Raw genomic sequence first — 24,475 nt, forward strand, 5'->3', positions numbered from 1 at the left:
TCGTGATTCGAGAGCTTACCTTTTTTGTGATGCAACTGTGGAACCTCCTTCCAGGATTCAAAATTGTCCACGAAGCGCACTCGCGAACAGGAATGCCACAGCAGCAAAGCTCTCCCATGACGGCAAGATCGCGACTTGAAGTTAAGCAGACGAGAGAAATAAGAAGCAATTTGGAGTCCTTTTCTTATTTAGAGATTTCAAATTGTTTTTCTCATTGAGTCAAGAGAAAGAGTTTGATGATTTATGCCGCCAATTCCCTTTGATATGTATAATTGTAATAAAAACTGTGATAAACGGTAGACTTATAAGTCTACAGTTAACAACAATTGTAGATATCGACGTCTACAGTTGTAGTAACTGTAGACCTATAATATCTACAATTGTTACAACTGACATTCATGCATAGCAAAAACGCATATCTGATTGTTATTATCGTGTATGAAAAAAAATTAAATGTCTACAATGAGACTATTTGTATACATGTATATCTACAATTACACCAATTGTAGATATACATGTCTACAATTCTTGTAATTGTAGACATATAGGTCTACAACTTCAGTTGTAATAGACGTATTAGTCTACAACAGCTGAAGGTGTACACCGATATGTCCACATTTACAAGAATTGTAGACATGTATATCTACAATTACAATAACGTTGTATAACGGGGACAGTCTACAATTTCAGAGACTGTAGACATGTATGTCTACAATTCAAGAACGCGAAAAAAAAACTCAAACGTCCAAAAACACGAAGAACAACACACAAACAAACCCAGAAACAAACAACACAGAGACGGCGGGTAATGGCACCAACAAACCCAGAACGACAAAGACCTAAAACCCAGACAACAAGCACACGAAAACAAAGATGACCGACGAAAAAAAAAAGCTTTCTTTTAAGATGCACGAGGATGACGTTGAACAAACATGTTCTCCGAAACCCAGAAACTCAGAAACCCGACGAGGATGAACGAAAACCCAGAAACAAAAAGAGAGGAGAGAAGACGACGACGGCGTGAACGAAAGAAGCTTACTTTTAGACGATGACGAGGTGGCCGAGAGCTGAGCTTCACTTCAAAGACACACACAGCTCATGGAGGAAGTTCAAACGTCCTTCACACGCAGAGAAAAAATAGATGAGAGAGAGAGAGCTGTGATGACACAATAAACAAGACGTACTTGAATTCTTATTGAGCAAGTTTTGGTTTAGGGCTTGAATGAACAAAATTAAATTTTAAAGGGCAAACCGGGTATCAAATTATTATCTCTCCTCAAAACACTATTAAAAGTGTCCAAAATTAAGCTACTCTATATTTTAGTCCAAACTACTGAAATGAGTAGTAGAATCGGCCATTATGCTTCCCATTTTCTTTCCCTACTTCCTAACAAACATGGATACATGTCACATCAATTTAAAAAATCAATCCTCCCCTTCTATTTCTCCTCTACCAAACAAAGCCAAGTAGAGGGTATCATTCATGCTTATAATGTTACACCAAAATTTAGCTCATCTCTAACACGGATAAAGATTACCTAAAATCAAAATCAGACTATGCCCTGAGAGTTCTCACGAGATCATTACATAGCTGGCACCATTATAGTTTCGAACACAAAATAAAGTAGAAGAATTTTCACGTCAAAAGAAGAACCGGCAATCGCAGAAGCAAGAAGCATAGATAAAAATGAATTTATAAATAACCCAGAGATGCAAAAAATAAAAATAAAAATAAATAAAACAAGTGTATGTATATACCCAAGGACGAAGCCAGGATTTTAAAATTAGCGGGACTAATATGCAAAAAAAAAAAAAAAAAAAAAATCAATCAGAGATGGCTGATTTATAAATTTTCAAGGTAAAAAAAAATAAATGCAAAAAGAAAAAAAAAAAAAAAAACTTCGAGCCCCCACAGGTCTCACTTGGCTTCGTGCCTGTGTACCAATCTATCTACCTTCCTTCGTCAATGGAAGAAACAGAGATAGAGTTTCTAGAATAGTCCTCAACGGGTAATCCGGTGCTACCACTACCGCTGGGGTGAGTGGCTGATGAGGTTAAAGGGGTGGAAGTGGAGGCGGTGGTTGACCAGCGGCCGACGCGGCCTTGGAGGGCGGGTTTCGTGGGGTTAGGGAGCGTGAAGGAGTCGCTGGAGAGCATGAGGTGGACCGAGTTCATGTCAGGCCTGTCACCGATGTTGGACTGACAGCACAGCAGGCCCAGCTGGACGCACATCGCCGCCTCGTCGCGGTCGTATTTCCTCAGCCTCGGGTCCACCACGTCTAGCGCTTTCCCTCCTTGGTGCAGCATCCACGTCTGAGGATTCACTTCGTTGATGAATAGAGATACCCAAAACATATGGAAAAAAAAAGGCAATTCATTATTCTTACTTACGTAGCTCAACAGGTCCGATTTCTCGGGGGATAGGCGATCATCGTGGTTCTTTCTCCCGCTCACGATCTCCAACACTAATACCCCGTAGCTGAAAACGTCGGTCTTTACCGATAAATATCCGCGCATTGCGTATTCTGGTGCCATGTAACCGCTGCGCACGTCCAAAAAAATAAAATAATACTCGTTTGTTAGGTTTAGACTATAACTTCAATAGTTCTTTTATGTAGTATAACTGGCCAATATGTGGAGCTTAATTTATCGATAAGACCATAAAGAACTTTCGACCTAGTTTTTCTCTATTTATACTCTATGCACCGATTTTTTTGTATAGTGCAAGAGATTGTAAACACCACAACCGATTTGAATTATTAGTGATATTTGCAACGACCAAGTTGACGTAGCTCTCGCATTGAAAGTGAAACACTATAAATCTGCGTGTAATTTTTGTTCTTTGCTATTACAATTGTTCTCTAATTAGATCGGATTTAAGTTTCTTAGATGATGAATTTGGTTGAAAGTTTAATAATTTGTTACGAAAACAGCTGAAGATCCGTTTCACTCATAAAACTAGTTTAGGGACCAAAACCAAGAGCTGACATGTAAAATATAAGTAAGAGTTTGAGATAACTGACTGAGTCCCGGAAATCCGAAGTGTTTCAACGTGGGTGTCCTCGCCGGGAAACAGCCTTGCGAGGCCAAAGTCGGATATTTTCGGGACGAGATTCTCGTCCAAAAGAATGTTGCTTGCTTTGATGTCTCTGTGGATGATCCTCTCCGGTGCCTCTTCGTGCAGGTACAGAAGACCTCTGGCCACGCACGTGACTATCCGAAACCTCGTTCTCCAATCCAGACACGGACCCTTCTTTTTATCTGAAATGCGTAGCGTACACTTTTTTTTTCTAACAAGTCCCAAAATGTAACTACATATTATGAGGAATAGTGTTAGTGTTACAGTCTAGTTGTTACCAAAAATGAAGTAATCGAGGCTTCTATTAGGCAAATACTCGTAAACGAGCATCTTCTCGGGACCTTCAACGCAACATCCGAATAGTGTGACCAAATTCTTGTGCTGTAGTTTGAGCAATAGTCTGACCTCGTTTGTGAATTCTCTCACTCCTTGTCTTGAATTCAGTGATAGCTTCTTCACAGCTACTTCTTGACCACTCGGCATGAGACCCTATATTTTGATCAAGCATGTTTGAAGATCACTAAACCATTATTTCTTATTTACTCAATACGACCACATAAGCTCAAAAAATTATTACTTAAAGTTCATATTGTTTTCCCATGTCAAGCTCGAAAAAATCAAAATGGGCAGTGTGGAAATAGGCGATAAACGGTAAATGTCGTCTCTGAGTCTCTAAGGTAGTGTTTGGTATTCCTCTCAAAAACAATTTTTTAGTTTTTGAGTTGAAAAAATTGAAAACATGTTTGGTTCAAGTTTTTTGAAAAAAAATTCAAAAAATTTTGAATTTGTTTTGGAAAAAGTAAAGAAAACTGAAAACAAATAAAAGGTGTTTTTGAAAAAGAAATTATTCTCTTCTCTCATCTTTCTCCTCATCTTCTCTTTTCATTCTTTCAAAAACATAAATGAAAACTATACCAAATACTTTTTCTGTTTTTTCACTTTCTCAAAAATAAAAATGAAAACTGTACCAAACAGCTTTTTGAAAACAACTAAAAAACAGTTTTTCAGTACAACTACAAAAATTAGAAAACAGAAAACAAAAACTTTTTGAGTTAACTACCAAACACAACCTAAAATTTTCATGAGCACTCTTTATGTATTATATTACTCTAAAACAACATCTTTTTTTCTTTTTTCTTTTTTTTTTTGTGCTCAGAAACAACATACTGTGTTTGATAATATGATTCCTTTAAATCCACGTCTTTGCACTAAATTCTAACAAAATTAGTAAACAAGAGAATAGCTCTAGATTTACAAAGCAAATAAAAAATTAATGGCAACACAACTTCAAGGGAATCAATGGTTTGAATTTTAGTAATAATAAAATTGGTTTGTATTTAATTCGGACAGCAGAGAACACAACAGGAAAAATATTAAAATAAAGAAAAGAATTAGCTAAGTTGAAATTACGGAAGTCACCTTGTAGACGGGACCAAAACCTCCATGACCGAGCTTGTTGAGGTCGGAGAAGAAATTAGTAGCTATTTGGAGAGAGTTGAGAGTGTAGAAGAGATCGAAGGACTCCTCGCCGTCATCATCTCCGTCTCCGTCGCCGGAGAAATCGCCGCTGCGCCGGAGTTTCACGGACTTCAAGCACGCTAACAGAGCCGACGCAATTCCCATCCAAGCATCAGAGCATCAACAAGTCCAGCGATTGCTCAATGGCTTATAACCGTACAAGGACTGCGAAAGAGAATAGCAACGAGCTTTTGCTTCGGAACCGCGTTTTTTTTTTTTTTTTTTTGCTCAGCAATTGAAATGTATACCTTTTTATTCTTTTTTATTTTTTCTCAGCAATCGAAATGTATACTTGTGGTTGTATTTGCAATTGTTTAAATGTTTTTAAGTTTACTTCACGTTTGACTTTGAACTTTTGACACATTTGCTACATTTGACGAATCTCCGTTCTCTCCCCTGATTAAATACTCTTTTTTTTTTTTTTTGAGAAACCCTGATTAAATACTCTTAATGCCAGACTTCGTTTGGTGACGTAAGCGTAACATTTCTAAACGACGACTAATCTTACGTTCTGAAAAATGTATTACTTCTATATGTTTTAAAAAAAAATAGAGGTTAGGTATGGGTAATCCCTAGAGAATTAGTGATGAGAATTTTATTCATGTAGCCATGTGTCCACCAGGGCCTAGTGATTATGGACAGAATTCGAATAAATGAGTAATGGTAGGGCACAAGTAAAAATGATATAGATATTAATAGAGTATTAGTTTTAAATACCTTTTTTTTAATCAACGAAATACCTTATTTGTTTGAAATTACTATTATATTTATAAATTTTAAGCAAATTTTAGTATACGTATTTATTAATTTAAGTATTTTGTATTTTATTAATAAATCTAATATTAAATGGGTAAAAACATACTCATGAGTTACTCTGACTTTAGGGTTTTACCCAGACCCAAACTCATTAAAAATAAATTAGTATGAGTAGGATATGATTTTAAAATAAATTGTAACTATCGTCTGATTTTACAAAACCACCTATCGCCATCCCTATAGAAAATGCTTCATTAGTGTTTTTTGAGTGATAGACTTGATATTCTATTATAAGATTGTTTCTATATTAATGTTTCATTTTAGTGTAATATTAGATGTAAGTAAATGTGAGATTCTTTTAAGAGAGAACAATATAAAAAAGGCATGGAAGTTATCATCAAAATACGAGAAAATGGTACAATTTTTACTAGGAAAAAAATAAAAAATAAAAAATAAAACGAATTAGGCCACTTGAAAAGTTAACATTGTTATTTAGTCAACGTTTCAAATATGTTTTAAATATAATCACTAAATTTCATGCGATTTAGACAACGTTTCAAATATATTTTTTATATAGCCACTAAATCTGATGTGGCAAAGTTAATTTCAATTATATTTTAGATATTTTTATATCATTAATCTCTGTGAATAGTTATTTTGCAAAATTAACAGAACGTTGATTATTTATCAAAATTTAAGTTCGTACGTGACTAATTAGAACAAAAAAAAAATCCTTTCGTTCGTTCAATTTATTTTGGGTAATTTAGGAAAATGTGTGTTAAAGTTGAGAAAATTTGATTTCTAAAGGGTTATTATTTTGAAAAGTATGTGCATAGTTACAAAATTGCCCTCACAAATACTTTTCGAATTTAGGGTATGTACTTCTCTTCCCTTCACTCTCATCTTGCTCGGAACCAAGACGGCGACGTCACCCGGAACCACGACGACGATGACACTCGGAACCACGCCTGCCCTTCACTCTCATCGTCTATTAGCTACATGTGTGTATTAGGATGTGGTTTTGGCTTAGATTTCGAGTTTTATGGGTTTAGTTTAAATTTTATGGGTTTTGAATGATTTTGCATTGTTTTGCTTGAAATCATATGAATTTGGTTTGATATGTATCTCGTGAGGAATGGGTATATGTGTTTGAATGAGTTTGAAAATTTGATATGTACCTCGTCATGTTAAAATTTGAAAATTTAGAGTAATGGGTATATGTGTTCAGATGAGTTTACACATATACCCATTTTCAAATTTTGTCCACCTTATTTCGTCTTGAGGAACGCCGCATCAACACATATCACATGACGACATAATATAAATCCTCGACAACAAGCTCCGATGTAAAAGAAACAAGCTTTGAAGCACCATTCTCAGTCACAAAATCAATCATTGTGCTTGGATTATTTACCTTCAACATGTGTAGCCATGATGCAATTTTTTAATAATAATCTTTTATAGATCCCCTAACAGATTAAATGGCCGTCTCTCTCTCTCACTCGTCAAGCATTTTCGTAGTTCATCTCAACGACATATTGAGATCTCGCATCCTCTTGAATACTATTTGGCATGTACGAGGTCCCATCAATAGTATACTTGCTCTTTATTAGATGAGCAATAACCCGAGGTGCAACTTTCTTTTGGTCTTTTCCTCAAACAACGAGAGAACAAGTAGAACAAGTATGTTCACTCATGTAAGCTGTTATTTCAAACATCTCGGAGCCCGAAATTCATTTGGCACTCAACCTCCATTTACATTCAGGATCCCTACAGTTGATGTATCACATGTCAGGACTTGATTGTTTTACAAGATAGTTAAATTTGTTCTTCAAGGAAAACACAACAACTTGAGTCTTCAAATCTTGCTCGTATTCGAATAGTTGTCGAAAGGCTAGATCAGAGCTACTGCCTAATAGTTCAAACATAATCTTGTTTAGTAATCATAATAAACAACATATTTTATACATATAATAAGGTTAATAAATGCAAGAGCCGAAGAAGTGACAAATGAATCAAGTTTTATCTCGATGTCTTCAGGTCGAAACTCTAGTGCCGTCCATAATTTTTTTTAAGGATTTCCATAGTTCTTACGAGTATTGCTAGTATTCAGCACATGGGGTTCATCATGTTGAGATGACGGTGAATAAGGTGATACATACGGAGACGAGAAGGAACATTGTGTGGCGTTTAGAACGTGACACGGTCTCAGACTCTATGTAAGTTTGCAAATTGGCCATTTGCACATGAAGACCAACTTTCTGATTCGTTGCAGGAATGTTGTTGTAATGCATGTCGTTAAGACCAAAATCTCCATCATTCCGTAAGTATGTGAACTACTCTATTTCCCTTTTTTTGGCGGACAGACGAACGAACAATGACTACATTCTTCTCGTTGCGAGTAACACATAATGGATAATTCTTACCATATTTAATGTTGTAACCTACTTTCTCATCATCGCAAAAATTATACTTGGAGAACACTGAACATCATCAATCCTGCACGGAACCTCTATTTACAGATAAAAAGGAACTTATCCACATTAAGTAGCTCGTATAGCTTATCCAATAGTTCTAAAAAAACCTTAATTTTCGTCGGAATCTCCATAACATGAGTACTACTTCCTCTAAAAGCAGTCATCTTTCCATAACAAGATCCGTCGAACATAACAATAATACCACGAAAATCTACAAACAAAAACATACACCGCAAGAAACCGCAGGAGACCGTAAGGCCAAAAGCACCGCAGATGCCCGCAGGTAATGGCCTGAACATAGAATGTAAGTTCTCACCGCAAGGCGCCACATGGATATTTAAGATCCGGATTTCAAAAGTTCATCTTTTAGAAATCTCTACAAGATTAATTAAAAATTCTCAATTACATCACAGACTTGTTTGAAATACTGATTCAAGGTAATTTAGAACAAGTTTAACACACTTACATATATATTTTGAATCTTTACGTGACCTAGAGCCGGCGAAAATGAGAGCCAATACAAGAGACAAGTTACGAAGACTACAAAATTGTCAAAAACTTAAGTTTCAATAGAGTTTCGATTACGAGGCTTCGAATTTTCAGGAAGAAAACGAGTTATAGAAAGGAAGAGTTAGGTTAATGGGAATGGAAGAACATTAGTTCGAGGTTTTGAGATGTTATGTGTGAAGAGAACTAAGAGTACTTTTTGCCAAAATGAACATAATTTTCAAATTAAAACTTAGAGAAATTGCCTCAACTGCCATCATTGGATAAGTTTTTTCCAATTTCCCACCAAAGGCTTAATTTGGTAAAAAATACTAGTAAGTCACTTGTACAAATACAATTTTACCATCTACATGATGTCAACTGGCAACTATTGTTGACATCTGTGAGTTTTTGGTTCTCTGTTTGTTGACATAAATGTCAACAATCGACATCTATCGCTGACATTTATGTCAGCAATTGACATAAATTGTTGGTATAAATGGTTGAGGGTAAAATTGTATATGTACAAGTAGCTTAGTAATATTTTTGGCCAAATTAAGCTTTTGATGAGAAATTAGAAAAAAATTATCAAATGGTAATAGTTGAGTCAATTTCTCTAAAACTTACTACTTTTTACAAACAAATAATTGGCTGTTTAAGCCACGGAATGTGTAGCAATTTAATTTTAGCCACCCTTTCGTTAATTTCCCGTAAATAGCCATCTTGCTTACGTGGCAGCTTATTAATTGAATTAGTTTTACATTTTTGCCCTTACGCTATTTAATTAGGCAGTTTTTTTTTAAATTTCGAATTAAATATTGAAACCGAATAGGGAAGTTTTCAAATTTGAATTTTGAGCAAATTTTGAAAGTTCTCAACCATTAATTGTTATGTATTTGGAAATTTTCGGCGTTGACTTTAGGTAATTAGTTTCTATTTTCGTGCAATTAATTATGGATAAAATCTGTAAATATATTCTTCATTCATTGCTATTATTTGTCTTCCATATATTCATAATTTCCATAATTTTCGTGCTCAAAATATTTCCAAATTTTTTTTTCAGTGCAAATACACGATTATACTGTAAATAAGTTTTGTATTTACAATGAATATACTGTAAATATGCTTTGTTTTTACAATGAATATACTGTAAATAAGCTTCCTATTTACACGAATATACTGTAAATATGATTTCTATTTACACGAACATACTGAAAAAAAAAAAAAACTGTTCTTCGCGGAGTCCATAATATCGATCGGGACCTTTGGACGCAGATTCTTCTCTTCTCGGAAAATTCAAACAGGGAGCACGAGAGAAAAAAAAAATCAATCTCTTGAATTCCGACGTTTCTCTTTGATGAATACCTTCTCAATTTGATGAATTTTCACGGGAAATACCTTCTCAATTTGATGAATTCCGACGGTCCTCTTTGATTCCAGCCGAACTCCTCGTCAATCTCTTCTCGGCAACTCCCGGCGACTCCCCGGTCCGAGCGCGCGCGGGTTTTGGGTCCGCTCATGATGGGGTGTTTGGTGGTGGTCCAGTCGAGCGTTCTCTTCTTCCTCGAGCTCTCACTCCCTCGATCTCTCTCTCGGCTCTCTCTTTCTCTCGGTTCTCTTTCATCTTTCTTTTTTTTTTTGAAAAACTATAAATGGGAGCAGTTGTGGTTAAGTGTGAACGCAGCTACACGGTTATAATTACCTCTTTGATATTCGCGAGCATTAATAACCAAATATTTGACTTGATTACGTGTAAATAGCTGATAGAAACTACGTGGGAAAACAAAAGGGTAGTCTAGTCATATTTTGGCTGTAAATAAATCCTCCTGGCTATTTACCATTTATTAACAAAATGTGGGCTAAAAATAAATTGTCTATTTTCAGGAGGTTATATAGCTTAATTACCCTTTTACAAATTCAGTTTTTCAACCTTCAACCATTTTCCCAAATTTCTCTTTATTTTTCTGTAATATATTTATATGATTTTTTTTTAATCTTATTGACATTATAGGTTTTTTTTTTCTCCGAACATTTTAGGATTGATAATTGACCATACGTTGTAATTGTAGCAAGGAATAGTAAGTTGTATCAAATTCGTGAGTTTATTTATTTATTTCTGCTGGAAAGATAAATGTGATTAACATTTAAAACCGAGTTTGCACTATTATATCTAAACGTGGCCCTGTAATACTAATAGAGCCATAGAGGCATAATTAAGTATTTCCAACTTTGTCCTCGCAATAATTCCTTAATTACCACATTACAACATTGTCGGGTCAGGTCTTCTTTTCTCACCCACCGGGCCGCCATTGACGAACACGAACTCTTTCCCTCCTTCGAATCGCTTCCCCATTTTCCAGTTATCGCCGATCACTCAATTCTTGAAAATGGTAATTGGATAGATCAGTGTAAACAAGAAAGGAAAAGATCAAAGTTCGATAGATTGAAGATGAGGTCTTCTTCGGAGTTCATCAACATCTCAGCTAAAGCTCAGAAGCTCGATGTGGACAACCGAATTTCTCTCCGCTATTACTATCGGATTGCCGATAATGTCCTCAGACAGGTCTTTCCCAGCCCTAGACTTGTTGCATATATAATATAACGATCATCGAGGGTTTCAGTTGAGACACCGAATTCGCAATCAGAACTTTCCGTTTTTGTCCTTTCGAATTTATTTATGTCTTGTTTTGTTTATATTACAGTCAATTTTGTGTAGGTAATTACAATTTCTGGAAGGTTTAGCCAAAATAGAACGTCTAGGTTTCAATGTAGAACTTGTTACTTGTGCGTTGTTGGGGCTGGGTTTAGAAATGGATTAGCTTAGTACTATGTTGATGTGGATTCAAGTTTCACGAGCATTTGACAAGAAAGAAAGTATTCACATTCAGTTTATGACTCACTCTCCTGGATGATAATTTGGCTGGTTTTTTCAGTGCTTAATGAGCGTAAATCCTTGCTTAATTGATGTTCCAGTTGGTCAAGATAAGATAGTCATGATGGTGGGAACATTTGTTATCATCACTAGTCCGAAAAAAAGAAAGATTGGATTGAAGTAATATATGAAAGTTATATGAGAGTGTGGAGGAGAGGAAGAATTTCCTTTAGGGAGAGCACAGAACCTCTCAAACTTCCAATTTTTTTTTAGTAGAACCTAAAATTTGATTGAAAAATGAAAAAAAAAGGCGTGGGAAAAACAAAGCGAAACACAAAGCACAGTTTATCAATCTCTATAATGGCAACAACACTATACTTCTGTTAAACTTCGCCCAAATTAACTCCTGTGGAAAAAAAATCTTATGTTCGAAGATCATGAATTGCTTTGATTCCGAATTTCCCAAAAGGTAGCGAAGAACAACGTTTTGCTGCATTCCCTTCTTTTTTTATATTCTTCATTACTACAAAATCAAAATTCTTATCGAATTGTAGTACAGGGGACATCTCAGTAAAAAAAAATAACACGTGCGTTTGAGGATTAAATTGAATAATAACGTCCATGGTATGTTCTCATGTGGTGTTCGATTTGATTTCTCGACACTTTTTTTTTTTTAATCGGTTTGATCATCCTAAGCTGTCGTAGAATTCGGCGGGAGGCCAATAAAAAATGTGTTGATGATCAAAGCTTGCTTAACATTATAACTTGTCAACCTGGTCTTAAGCACGTGGATGTAATTGGGGATGCACTAGAGTTGATCTGTTTATGCTTTTCTGTTGAGATGAGAGACTTAACGAGTTTTAGGCACTTGTTTAGGAATCCATCCTCTTGTTGCTAGAGAAATAAGAAACCGTTTAATGAAATAGAGGCTCGTGTGCCAGATTGCCTGGATAGCATCAACTACGCCATAGCGCTATGGCTTTTCTCTGACATTGAGGAATTAATAACTTGCTTTTTTTAAGAAAATATAAAAATTACTTTTTTATTTCTGATATTGTTTCGAGCTTGGTCTACTCTATTGTATATTATGGATACCACAGCCCCTTTTTATATATATATATATATATATATATATATATATATATATTTTATTGTTGATTTATTCTATAATTGTTCTCTTTACGAGAAATATTGAACAATTTCAGCTGGTTCTCAAGGGTCACTTAAGAAGTATAACTAGATTCTCCATTTTGGTAAACCTGTAAAAGAATTACTTAGGCAAAATCCAAGTACGTAAACATGTTTACTCTCATCCTACATGTAAATTATATATTGATTATTTTCATCACTTAAGGTGTACTTCATGGAAAATCCAAGTACTTCATGGAAAAAGGCATATGTGTTGTTAGTCTTTGTCTGATAATCTATTCTAATTCATCTAAACCTGGAGCTTTTTCATATATCAGCGTGTCACAATCATCTATCATCTTCTTATAATGTTTTATTTGTAGGCCAACATTTTTCGGACAGAGAAGAACATTATAGATCTTTATGTTATGCTCCTACGGTACTCAAGGTAACGAACGTAACTGAAATTGGTGTTTTCCGTTCTTATTCTGAGATTGTGCTGTTTTACAGTTCCAAAATTTGCTGATATTGATTATCTTTTATGTATTGCTTTAGCTTGGTCAACGAGACAATACCATGTCATCGAGATTATAGAACGTCCCCTAAAAGCAAAAAAGATTACTTGAGAAGGGTAACGTTCTCATGTATAAACATTTCCACTGCCCTTTTAAGAAGACAAAAAAAATACCACATTATTCAGAAGATTAGTTTTCACGCCTGAAACTAACTTTTTGGACATTAATTACTTGTAGAATTTATTGAATGCCTTGACTGAGCTAGAGGATTTAAAACCAGCTGTTCAACTGAAGATCATTGAGTTTAACAAAAACTATTTTCGTCCGATGAACGGCTGGACTCAGTCTGCAATAATAAAGGATGTTAACATGGTACGCCTTTAACTTCAATTGATTAGTTTGAAGTGATCTCTCTCTCTCTCTCTCTCTCTCTGTTGTTTTTTAATCAATTTCAATCTGAAGTTGCAGTATTTGGTGTTATGTTCATTTGATGTATCACTGATTCTCTGTTATATCTTTGTTTGTTCCGTGTATATAGTTCGCTTGTCTCTGTGTCTTTTCACCCTTTTCTTCTAATATTCATCTTGAAAATACAGCCAGCAAACTCTGCTTTGCAAAAACCTGTGTACCAGAGTTCACAATCTCAGCAGCTGGCTATACCCAGTCCCGTGGACGAAAGGCTTCGAAAATTGTACGTTTTTTAGATCTAACAATGCTCAAGGCACACATACAAGGCATGCTTAAGAAATTAGATATATAACGATGATTTCTTACAAGTCATAGTGAACCGAGTCTCAATTTGATTATGCACGAGAAATCATACCGTTTCACCTATTTACACCTGTGAATGAAGACATGTCTTGCTATTGATCATTCTTAGTTTCGTATATGAATGGAATCCTTCTACTATCTGTAGATCTTTGAGACCACGACCAAACGACGAAACCCTCTCCAGGCATTCGATTTTGGGCCCAAATGGCCTTCACGGGCAGTGGCAACCACCTATAAGCAATACAGGGGTATGCTAATATTTTTCTACATTTTTAGTCTTGACTTTAAGCTAAAGTTACTTTTGTTTTTCATAATGTAGATCAGGTATCCTAGCATTACAGATCTGAGTCCCGTTGAAATCTTAAGGTCTGATTCTGTTACCCTGTTACGCTTCCTGATACACAGTGAAGAAAATGCTAGTTTAACTATCGCGATAAAGAATAATATTTCTTCCACTAAAAGTAAATTAGATATACGTTATGTACTTCGGGTTTTAGCGATGTTGTAAAGACATCATATTACCTTTATTTAGTAGTCGGTTATACAAATTTAATCATATCACACTATATGACAGCCAGCAAGCCGTGAAAGTGGAGCCTGAGAATGGGGATCATAGAGGGAACAAAGGCTCTATCCAACAAAATGAAGAAAGATTACCTCTTAATGTGTCAAATTCTGCACATAGTGATGATAAGATTAGTACTACTACTGAGGAAGTCTCCCTTATTTCCTTTGACGAAACAACTGAAAATCCGCCTCCCATTAAACTCATCAGACAACCTTCTCCGCCGCCTGTACTTGCTCAAGTACAAGATCTGATCCCTGCTGTCTCACCCCAAGTTTCAGAAACAGATTTCGGTTTGGACTCACTACCAGATGAGGCTCTTCGTGCTGAAAACCCTTTGCAATTACACATTGTTAGATTCTCTTACACTGTTTCGAACTGAAATTCTGTAATTTTATTCATTATATACCGTATGTAGTTTGACTTTGATATTTTTTTTGTGTTTTTGTTTTTTGTGCAGTCTACAACAATGATGGAAACCTTTATGAAACTGGCAAAGTCAAATACCAACAAAAACTTGGAGACTTGTGGTATCCTCGGGGGTTCGCTTGTAAGTTTCTGGAAATTTAGATTGCAGTTTATGAGTAATGTCGTTATATTGAAAACTTCGGGGGTTCTCTGTGCAGGAAAACAGAAAATTTTATGTTACAGCTCTCATCATTCCAAAGCAGGAGTCGACTTCAAATTCTGTATGCGGATATCATTTCTTCTGTAAATACAATAAGCCTAGCAAAAATTTTAAGATTGTAATAATAAACTATATTTTGTGATCAGTGTCAGGCTACAAACGAGGAGGAAATATTTGAAGCTCAGGATAAGAGATCACTTTTCCCTCTCGGTTGGATCCATGTGAGTATCATATACCTTGACTTAATACCTTTACCCTAAACTCTTTTTTATCTTTAACATTTCATCTGTCGGTACTATGAGTTATGAGAGTTACTTCTATTTTACTTTGCAACGGAGGTGTTTTGTAGGCCCAGAAATCCCTTCCGATCAAATATTATTTTTATGGGATAACATGAAGCCTGCACATCACATTTATGTAGAATCGTTATATAAAATGTGTATGAATAAGGTCAAATGCAAGTCTTAGTTGCCTCAGTTTATTCAGATATTACTATCATCATCTTCTTCTTTTTTTTTTTTTTTTTTTTTTTTTTCAATTTTTGTGAGAGAAAGAGCAAGAAATAGGAACCTATCCATGGTTTTGTATCTGTCTCAGCACGATTCTCATTAGTATATGTTGACTTCCATTGACCGAAATTTGTTATTATTCACATTTTCAGACTCATCCTACACAGTCATGTTTCATGTCTTCGATCGATGTTCATACCCACTACTCATATCAGGTGTGTACTCTTTCTGGAATGTTGAGACAAGATTTTCCTCTTAACCTTTAGTTCATTCACTACTAAGAGTCCTGACCAAAACTTGTCATATTCAAGGTCTGATTCTTCAGGTTTTTATGGTCTAATATTTGGTGTCCTAGGAATCCATGTTCTTATCTTTCAATTTCTTTCACTTCATGTTAAAGAAAGAGGCCCTATTTTTAATCACATGACTTGGTAGTTTTATTTATTTATTTTATCACCTCGCTTGTTCTGTTAATATAATTTCTTCCTTGTGCAGATTATGTTGCCAGAATCAGTAGCAATTGTGATGGCTCCGAGAGATGATTCAAGGTAAGGAGATTAGCTTATTTATAATAACGGAGTTGTTTTTATTTGAATTGGAATCGGAATGAAATTGTTATGTGTTGACAGAAACCATGGCATATTTCGGCTGACAAATCCGGGAGGGATGTCTGTGATCAGACAATGCCAGCAACGCGGATTCCATTCCCACGACACCCCTCCCGACGGTGGCCCCATTTACAAGACTTGTACAGATGTTTACATGAACCCTAATCTCGATTTCGATGTCATCGATCTCCGTTGATCATCATTTCCAACTACTCTTATTCATCATAATAGTGTGTTCATATATGATATACAAGTGTGTGCCATTATTGGATTGTTCACGGCCCCAACTATGTCGGAACACTTGTGTCCGCACAAGAAAAGAAAACAAAAACAAAATTGAAAAGAATTAGGAGTGATTGTAATTGTATGGACAGACAAGCAATCCTCTAAGCTCGTATTACTTGATGATAATACATGGCATTCGCTAAGCCAGAAGATTCTTTTCCTTCCCTGCTTCCCTCACTTTGATATTCTCATCTTAAAGTGGTAGATGGATATATACTTGTCTGAAATTAAAAAAGAAAAGAAACGCAATGTATATCCATGTGGTACTTATTTGAATTATTATTCTTCTTTGGTCCCTTTTTTGCTGGATTCTCCAACCAATTTCATGGACATGATACAGAGGCAGAGTTGGTGGGATAATGGTGGTTTGGTCCAAATTTTAAAGAGCTAAAGGCAAAAGGCAATCTGCAAGCTATCTATCTACACAACACACTCACACACATAAAATATATATGATATTTTAACTTAGATTAGTTGGTATCCACTTGCTTTATTATTCGGTTGTGCTTTTTTTTAGCCCCTTCAATCTCGCATCCCTTTCTTCTATGAGGTAAAAAAAAAAAAGAGCTTCTCATCACTTTCGGATCCTCTTTAAGTGTAAGAAACTTCTTAATTTTAGCTAATATGGTCTCATGTTAAATCGTTGCGTTATAGTGATAAATGAATTGATAATGAAAAAAATGTCCCTTTTCTGCTTGGCGTTCCCGAAAAAGCAAACTTATCTTTTTGGTGCTAAAAAAGAAGAAAAGAAGTGGAGGTTGCAAACAAAGATTGAAGACCTAAATTGTTGCTTTGTCCAACAATGACATGCCTTAATGGGCCTACCACCACAACCCATAACACATGACATGATACGATTTGAGATGAGATGGTATTTTACGTTTGTTTCTGCACCAAAAGGGTTAATATTGTCATTTCCATTAGTTTTGGGTCCACGTAGATAAGCACCAAATAGAAATACTGTTCCGTCAAATTCATTTAGCCCAAGGGATCTATTGGAATTGTAAAAGATGGTGATATATCAAAAACTCATGCATCTTCTACTTGCACTCCATTCCCAAGATTCTCTCTATCCTTTTTATTTTTTTTTCCTATTTATAATTTTGGGTGATTAGTAATTAAGGGCAATCAAAGCTGTGTACTTAATTAATTGGTGGTACGACCCCTTTCTCATCTCACGCCTCACAAGCTTCTTTGTTTGGAAAACAATTCAATTCAGAAGAGTTTATTGTCGATACTATCTATGAGATGCTATTCAATAATTGTTGAATTTGTCGTCTATTTCCTTCGCTATTAATTTTAAGTCCATAGCTTGAAAGATAGATGATAATTAATATTTAATAATAGAGTATACATGCATAAGTTTGAAGTTGGGTACATAAACATTAAAAAAAAATCGAGAAAAATGAGCTTCCATTATGTAAGTACACACAACACGATGGTAGACATGTTTATACCTCTTAAGCGTATCCTACGAAGTTCTATATTTCGTCTATGAAGTGTTCATTCATTGTGCATGTTGTGAAGTACAAAGAAAATGTAGTAATTTTTTCCCTTCTTACAACTCCAAACATCTAAAGTGATAACCACACAAGATATCTCATGCTATAAATCCTCAACTTATCTAGTTTTTTTAGTTCAAAATAAATATAATCCCTTATAAGAGGAGGATCATAATCCCTTATAAGATTGAATCCTCGAGCACCGAATCCAGCTGAGTTAAAATTGGGTGAATATTTGCAATAAAATAAAAAATAAAAAAATAAACCTACCAGAAGATATTTGACTAAAATGACAAAATAAAGACATTAACTTAAAAAAAAATCAAAAGAATGTGATTTTTCTACACCTCCTCAGACTTAAAGCTAAGAGTAGGAAGGATGAGAAAAACTCCCTCGAGACATCTTGGTGCATCTGGTGGCGGTAGGGCGGTAAACTGTGGCGGTGGCAGATGTGTCAGTGATGAGCTATAAGTGTTTTTTGTTTTGTGTTTTTACAAAACCATAAATAAGGAAAGACATAAAAAATTTGAAAAACAAAAAGGATAAAAACCTCGTACTGCCTCTCAAGAAGCGCTTGTTTTAACGTGTTTGACCCATCGTGGTGTCAATGTTGCTAGTACAAGTACAATGTCCTTCAATTGTAAACTAAATGCGGCACTACGAATGAATCGACATTGTGAATACCCTCAAGCTTGACATATGATGTTAAAAATGAAAGCATGGTACTCCAACTAATTGAATTTCTATTGCATAAACTACATATGAAATTTAACCCTACAAATGAGAGAGTTAATGTTTGTTCACCTAAGGGCTGATTTCACAACCAATTTATTGTGCACACTTTTCTAATGAGATTGACAAAAGAATATTTTGCTAGGAAGTCAATTGTATTTACATGACTTGAAGGGTATAAAGAAGCCCTTCTTGTTACAAGAGGATCTTGAATGATCAACACTTATGTAGTATGTATATCTACAAATACTCCTATACTTCGAGTGAATATAACACAAAGAGTGCAATTTCGTTTCATTTTTAGAGTGACTACTCCAAAATTGACAAATTGTTTAAATATGAGAAAGAGCAATCGTCTATGTATTTTGATTTAGTAAATTTCTTTATTACGTCCACATGATTTAGAGGAGCTATCGGTAGCTTGTCAATAATGTTACCCCCAATTTGTGAAGGTTGAGGCCACAACCACGATGATTGGAACCAACAGTGTAGAGATAGTCTCGGGATGTGAGAGCAATTTTTACACTTGACCAAAAATAGCTATGTCGTAGAATCTTGTGCCTAAGAGAACTTCAGACAGAATGGTTCCAACATATCCCCTCGTGGATATCTCTGAGAACATGTTCGGACTCCTATCAGTTGAGACATCGATCGCGAAGTAAGGGCTGCTTGAATTGATCCCTATTTGCAGAGGATGTCGTTGCGCATGGTGTAGAGGGTGGCCATGTACTTGTTGGGAAGGTTGAATAAGTCAACTATGAGAATCATCCAATTTTCTTCGCCAGCCGTCTACGGTGTTGACGCTTAGATTCTTAATTGAGAGCGGTGGTTGAGTAGTATGAGATTGAGATTGATTAACCTATTATAATTGTTGTGATACCAATTAGATTTGATATCAAATTTCATTACACACACACACACACACACACACACACACACACACACACACACACACACACACATATATATATATATATATATATATATATATCCTATTTCATATTGGTCGTTGTCCAATGTGAGATATACATTTCTTAGAAATCGTTTGTCCAGACTCAAGGATAATTTTGCAGGTAATATTTATGTTAAGCACGTAGTGATATCACTATTGAAATCAGAAATAGTTTGAAGAAATTTCAAACAAAATGTATTGTAGTATAATGCAAGGACACGTTCAAAGTATATCATCCCCACCTCAATAATTGACCAAAATTATTTGTGAAATTAGATGGCTTCCATGTTTACATAATGCACACTCCTATATCCTTAAGATTATATTTATTTTAAAAACCATAAGTTGTTGTATGGGATCTTACTCTAATATAATGAACTTAATGCAGATAAACCCCACCATGATATTATACCAAGGTTCAACTAAAACACTAATAAAAATATAAATGAAAATTGATGGTCTAGGATTTCCTCTTTGAAAATGTGATTAATGATGTTACATCAGTATTTGAGGAACAAGACTAATATATAATCAAAACCCTAATTTATATATAAAATATAAACTTAGGGTCATATCCGGTCAGGCAAATATCATGCAGGAATTTAAGGAAATATAATATAGATTAACGAAACACAGTCATTGTTTAGATTGCTACGTAGCCATCTAAAACACTAGCAATTTGGTTTTAGCCAACCTTTCGTTAATTTCCCGTAAATAGTCATCTTGTTTACGTGGCAGCTTATTAATTGAATTAGTTTTACATTTTTGCCCTTACGCTATTTTAATTAGACATTTTTTTTTTAAATTTCGAATTAAATATTGAAACCGAATAGGAAAGTTTTCAAATTTGAAATTTGAATTTTGAGCAGATTTTGAAAGTTCTCAGCCCATTAATTGTTATGTATTTGGAGATTTTCAGCGTTGACTTTAGGCAATTAGTTTCTATTTTCGTTGCAATTCATTATGGATAAAATCTGTAAATATATTCTTCATTCATTGATATTATTTTGTCTTCCATATATTCATAATTTCCAGAATTTTCGTGCCCAAAATATTTCCAGAATTTTTTCAGTTTATTTACACCAATATACTGTAAATATACTTTGTATTTACAGTGAATATACTGTAAATATGATTTGTATTTACAATAAATATATTGTAAATAAGCTTCGTATTTACACGAATGTACTGTAAATATGATTTCTATTTACACGAACATACTGTAGGAAAAAAAAAACAGTTCTTTGCGGAGTCTATGATATCGATCGGGACCTTTGGACGCAGATTCTTCTCTTCTCGGAAAATTCAAACAGGGAGCACGAAAGAAAAAAAATCAGAGTCTGCGATTGAAATTAAGCCTTCAATTTTAACCAACAAAAATCAATTCAACAACTTCAATTCATCCAAAGCCGTCAGACCAAACAGGGAGAGCACGAGAGAAAAATAATCAACGACAATGCTTAACCAAGCAAGAACGATACAATCAGCCATTAGTCCCACCCTACACATTTCACCTTCTAAATACCATGACGAACTCAATTTCATCAAAATTACAACACATCAACATAGATCTAGCCCTTTTTATTTTCATAACGTACCTCGAGCAAAACGGAGCATCTCCGACCACCGATCGGAGAAATTTCATGAGGGCTTTTGTTACCCATGTCATGAACTTCATTTTTATACCGACGGTGAAGACCACCTCCCTCCGGTGATCGGAAAACTCAACATTAGGGTGGAGGTCTTTTCCAGCGATCTCCCACGATAATGAACCGAAATTTTTAGCAAGCATGATGGGTGTTTTCTTGAACCTCTATTCGACACGAGTTCATAGCACTTGGAATCACCCAAATCGGAGCTCAAACGATAGAGATATGGTCAATTGAAGTTTTGAGGAAAAAAAATGAAATGAAATTTTGGAGAGAGAGAGAAAGAGAGTGACGGGAATAGGAAGAAGAAGTCTTTTAAATTTAACAAAAAGCCCGGTCAAAGTATGACCAAGAAAAGAGAAAAAAAATTAATTAATGATCTTAATGATGCTCCTCGATAACCGCGAGCAGTTATTATCCGAATTTTTCGTTTTAAATGTTTTTATTTTCAGCATGTTAATGGGCGGGAACAGTTGAGGTTATTTTGGTATTTTGATGTTGTGTAAATAAATGGGTCTGGCTATTAACTCGAAATTAACCAAATGATGGCCAAATCCAAAACCGTCTAAACTGAGAGGCTATAAACTATTACACTACTCACCTACTTAAAATTAAGTATTACGTAAGTTTTAATTAGTGGACAATATTTGTGGTTTAAAATTTTGTTTTTAACATATATCTAAATTATTTGTTGCTAAGCTTCTTTCATCTGACGGAGAGTGACAAGAGCAATGACAAGAATAGCCCGTGAAAAGTTGAAAAATCCACCACACTTTTTTAGACTAAAAAAATGTATTTAAACGCTTTTGTACAAAAATATTTGGTTACTTGCTTGGGATCTTATACAAGTACGGAAACAAAAATTGCTATTGCACCATAGTTAAAGAAAAAAATGGATTGATTTTGCTAATACTATTATGGAGTTGTTTTTTTTTATTATTATTATTATTTTTTTTTGCAACAAATAAAGTTACCCATATGACATCGAGACAAACAAGGACCGATTCAACTAACATCTTAAAAAGGAAAAATCTGAAGTAAATATTATATCCAACCAAGTGAAAGCCTCATAATTAATATGAAACACGGTTTCGGCACTAGTATATGCGTTTAGAATAGAAGAAAAATGCGTTCAATATTGATGAGTATATATGCACATATTTCAAATTCTGTTTTAAATAGCATTGGCGTCATTCTGTTTTCATTTAAATTGGAGAGAGCAAATAACAATAATCAAATCTTGTACTAAAAGCGGTTGTCAAACTCGAACTTTTGGATTTTCAAATCCTTTAACAGAATATGTAACATAAAAAAGTGTCATTTATGGCTTCATGTTATTTCAATTTTAAATGATATTAAACTTCAAACAAAAAAGGCCGGAATTTTTTTTTTGTTTTTTTATTGTTTTTTTTTTCTTCTTCTTTTAATTCAGAAAACCGATCATAGACAGATAAGGAATCTGAACCTGTGGCTTTTCCGTATAAGTGTTGAATAAGGATGAGGATTTTTAATGCCATTTTTAAGATGTATTAAATTTAGTCCTGCAGCTTTTCAATTGTATGATTAGCAAATATATATTATTATATTAATATGTAACGGTAGTTTTGTCTTTAATTTTTTATTTATATTATTTTTCGTTTATTATTCTCAATAATTATGTTGATGTTAGATTTCGTCCTCCATTATTACGCAATTTTTTAGCCCAAATCAGTTGAGATTTGGCCAAGACCCACGAAATTGATCCGCCAGAAGAATCGAGCTGGATAATTGATTAGTCAGCTCGACATCCGTATCCGCGAGCTTACCTTTGGAACAAGGAGAACCAACTCGCTCAGTCAGCACTCTAATTGCCTCATCCTGAAGACATGGACAACACATTCCAACCGCAACACGTACTTTCCAAACTGCCCCTATTAGACTAGGTCTATATCAACAAGTGTCTCTTTAGATGTCAACGAGGTTCGGATTCGGCATGCAACATTTTCTTAGAAGATTGGAGTTAGCCAACCGCCTCAGCCGACTATTAATACGAGATCAAGGACTCAATCTATGCACGCGACCCTTATTTTATATCATTATTATTATCATTTGTATACACAAGCTTGTGTTATCGTCCTAATATTTCCATAATTCAGTTAAAAAAAAAGAAAAAAAAAAGGCCATGAGCCATTTTTTGCCCATTTAAATTTTCTTCACGCATTTGAACTAATTATTTTGGAATTGGATTTAATCTCATTACGGAATTTTGAGGCCCATCTTAATTAATCTAAACCGACCTATTCTTCGCTACGAATACTTTGAAGTAATTTTTCATGTCAACAGTTTGACGCCGTCTGTGGAAAACTATCAGATTTCATCACTCTAAGAGCTTAGATCCATTTCTCCCCACTCAAACCTTTCCGTCCGATCTCCTTCAATCATTATGGCATCCCTACCACTTTCGACCACTGTATTTGGCTTGGAATTAATCCCCGAACTAAAATTCATGTTGGAAGCTTCATGGAAAAGGCTTCCCATCAGGATCAATCCTACTAGACCGTAGTGCGCGAGGTCTCAGCAATCTCGTTGCAGTACAACACACTAGAATCTCGCATGGACGCGAATAGAATCCCCTTTGTGGAATCATATCTGGATGCCGATGGAACTAGCAGGCCAGGAAGGAATCTCACGTCGGACGTTCGCTTGAATTTCTCGGAATTCGAAACAATTACAGACCCTAACAAGATCGAAACTAGTTCGAATTGCCCCCTCCGCCAAGTGAAATTTTGCAAGCAACACATGCAAACTCCAGGAAACATGCCTACCAGGGCCCATTCCCCTATTTTTTTGCCTCGTTGAGTACGTACGAGCTCCGCAGAGCCCGCATCTTATAGGAAGGACATCCTGGAGCTCGATCGGCCTCACCTAAAAATTCAAGGCCGAGCTCACAGCATAGCCGAGTCGAGGACGTTCGGAATTCATACTGGCCGGAACGTCAGGATGGTGAGCCCGCCAAGGGTCGCGAATTAGCCCTGCTCCGATCTTATTATTGTCGGGGATGATTCCCCCATATAACCATATTAATGCGGAAAAGTAATTAATTACGCTAATCATGAGCTAATTAATTCAATGATTATATGACAAGATCTAGATTTACGTTGATTAAAAAATTATACGAGAGCATATATGTCAAGCAACCGAAATAAGAGTAAACGAGTACTTACATTGATTTTTGGTTCACGAACTGAAAGCTTTCACAATCCGTCTTCATCTTGAACGTACAAGCCTCCACACGATCAAATAAGGGACTCTACTTAAAGGACTCGATGTGATGACATCTTAATCTTCCGAAACGTAATCTCCGAGACGAATAAGAAAGATGAGTGGGCACAGCCTTTATCTCACTAGATCACGAAACTAGGTGTTTCGAGATCTCTCTCTTATTTTACTAAGAATGGAAACGA

The 24,475-nt window shown here is 35.2% G+C and overlaps 2 protein-coding genes across 2 annotated transcripts; one reads left to right on the top strand and one right to left on the bottom strand.

The window, feature by feature from the left end:
* Positions 1–1,860: 1,860 nt before the first annotated feature.
* On the bottom strand, positions 1,861–4,806 carry LOC149384019 (cysteine-rich receptor-like protein kinase 44). Its single transcript, XM_089628527.1, has 5 exons — positions 4,499–4,806; positions 3,358–3,568; positions 3,024–3,261; positions 2,392–2,542; positions 1,861–2,313 (listed from the first exon to the last, which is right to left on the bottom strand). Exons 1-5 carry the CDS (start codon positions 4,700–4,702, stop codon positions 1,951–1,953), a joined length of 1,167 nt encoding a protein of 388 aa, XP_089484653.1. The 5' UTR covers positions 4,703–4,806; the 3' UTR covers positions 1,861–1,950.
* A 5,793-nt stretch (positions 4,807–10,599) lies between these two features.
* On the top strand, positions 10,600–16,358 carry AMSH1 (associated molecule with the SH3 domain of STAM 1). The gene is made up of 14 exons (XM_089628526.1): positions 10,600–10,879; positions 12,700–12,764; positions 12,872–12,947; positions 13,069–13,203; positions 13,428–13,522; positions 13,748–13,850; positions 13,922–13,968; positions 14,177–14,519; positions 14,628–14,717; positions 14,794–14,856; positions 14,942–15,016; positions 15,457–15,519; positions 15,800–15,852; positions 15,934–16,358. Exons 1-14 carry the CDS (start codon positions 10,766–10,768, stop codon positions 16,106–16,108), a joined length of 1,497 nt encoding a protein of 498 aa, XP_089484652.1. The 5' UTR covers positions 10,600–10,765; the 3' UTR covers positions 16,109–16,358.
* The last annotated feature ends 8,117 nt before the right edge of the window (positions 16,359–24,475 follow it).

The sequence above is a fragment of the Urtica dioica genome, chromosome 10, assembly GCF_054948205.1.
Source record: "Urtica dioica subsp. dioica isolate 48M chromosome 10, U.dioica_male_clone48M_v1_H2, whole genome shotgun sequence".
NCBI classification, from domain to species: Eukaryota; Viridiplantae; Streptophyta; class Magnoliopsida; order Rosales; family Urticaceae; genus Urtica; species Urtica dioica.

Coding starts and splice junctions, on each gene's coding strand:
- LOC149384019 (XM_089628527.1), bottom strand. CDS start 4,702: ATGGGAATTGCGTCGGCTCTGTTAGCGTGCTTGAAGTCCGTGAAACTC. Junction 3,262..3,357: donor CCTCGATTACTTCATTTTTG/GTAACAACTAGA, acceptor TACGCATTTCAG/ATAAAAAGAAGGGTCCGTGT. Junction 2,314..2,391: donor AATCGGACCTGTTGAGCTAC/GTAAGTAAGAAT, acceptor GTGAATCCTCAG/ACGTGGATGCTGCACCAAGG.
- AMSH1 (XM_089628526.1), top strand. CDS start 10,766: ATGAGGTCTTCTTCGGAGTTCATCAACATCTCAGCTAAAGCTCAGAAG. Junction 14,718..14,793: donor GTATCCTCGGGGGTTCGCTT/GTAAGTTTCTGG, acceptor TTCTCTGTGCAG/GAAAACAGAAAATTTTATGT. Junction 14,857..14,941: donor AGGAGTCGACTTCAAATTCT/GTATGCGGATAT, acceptor TTTTGTGATCAG/TGTCAGGCTACAAACGAGGA.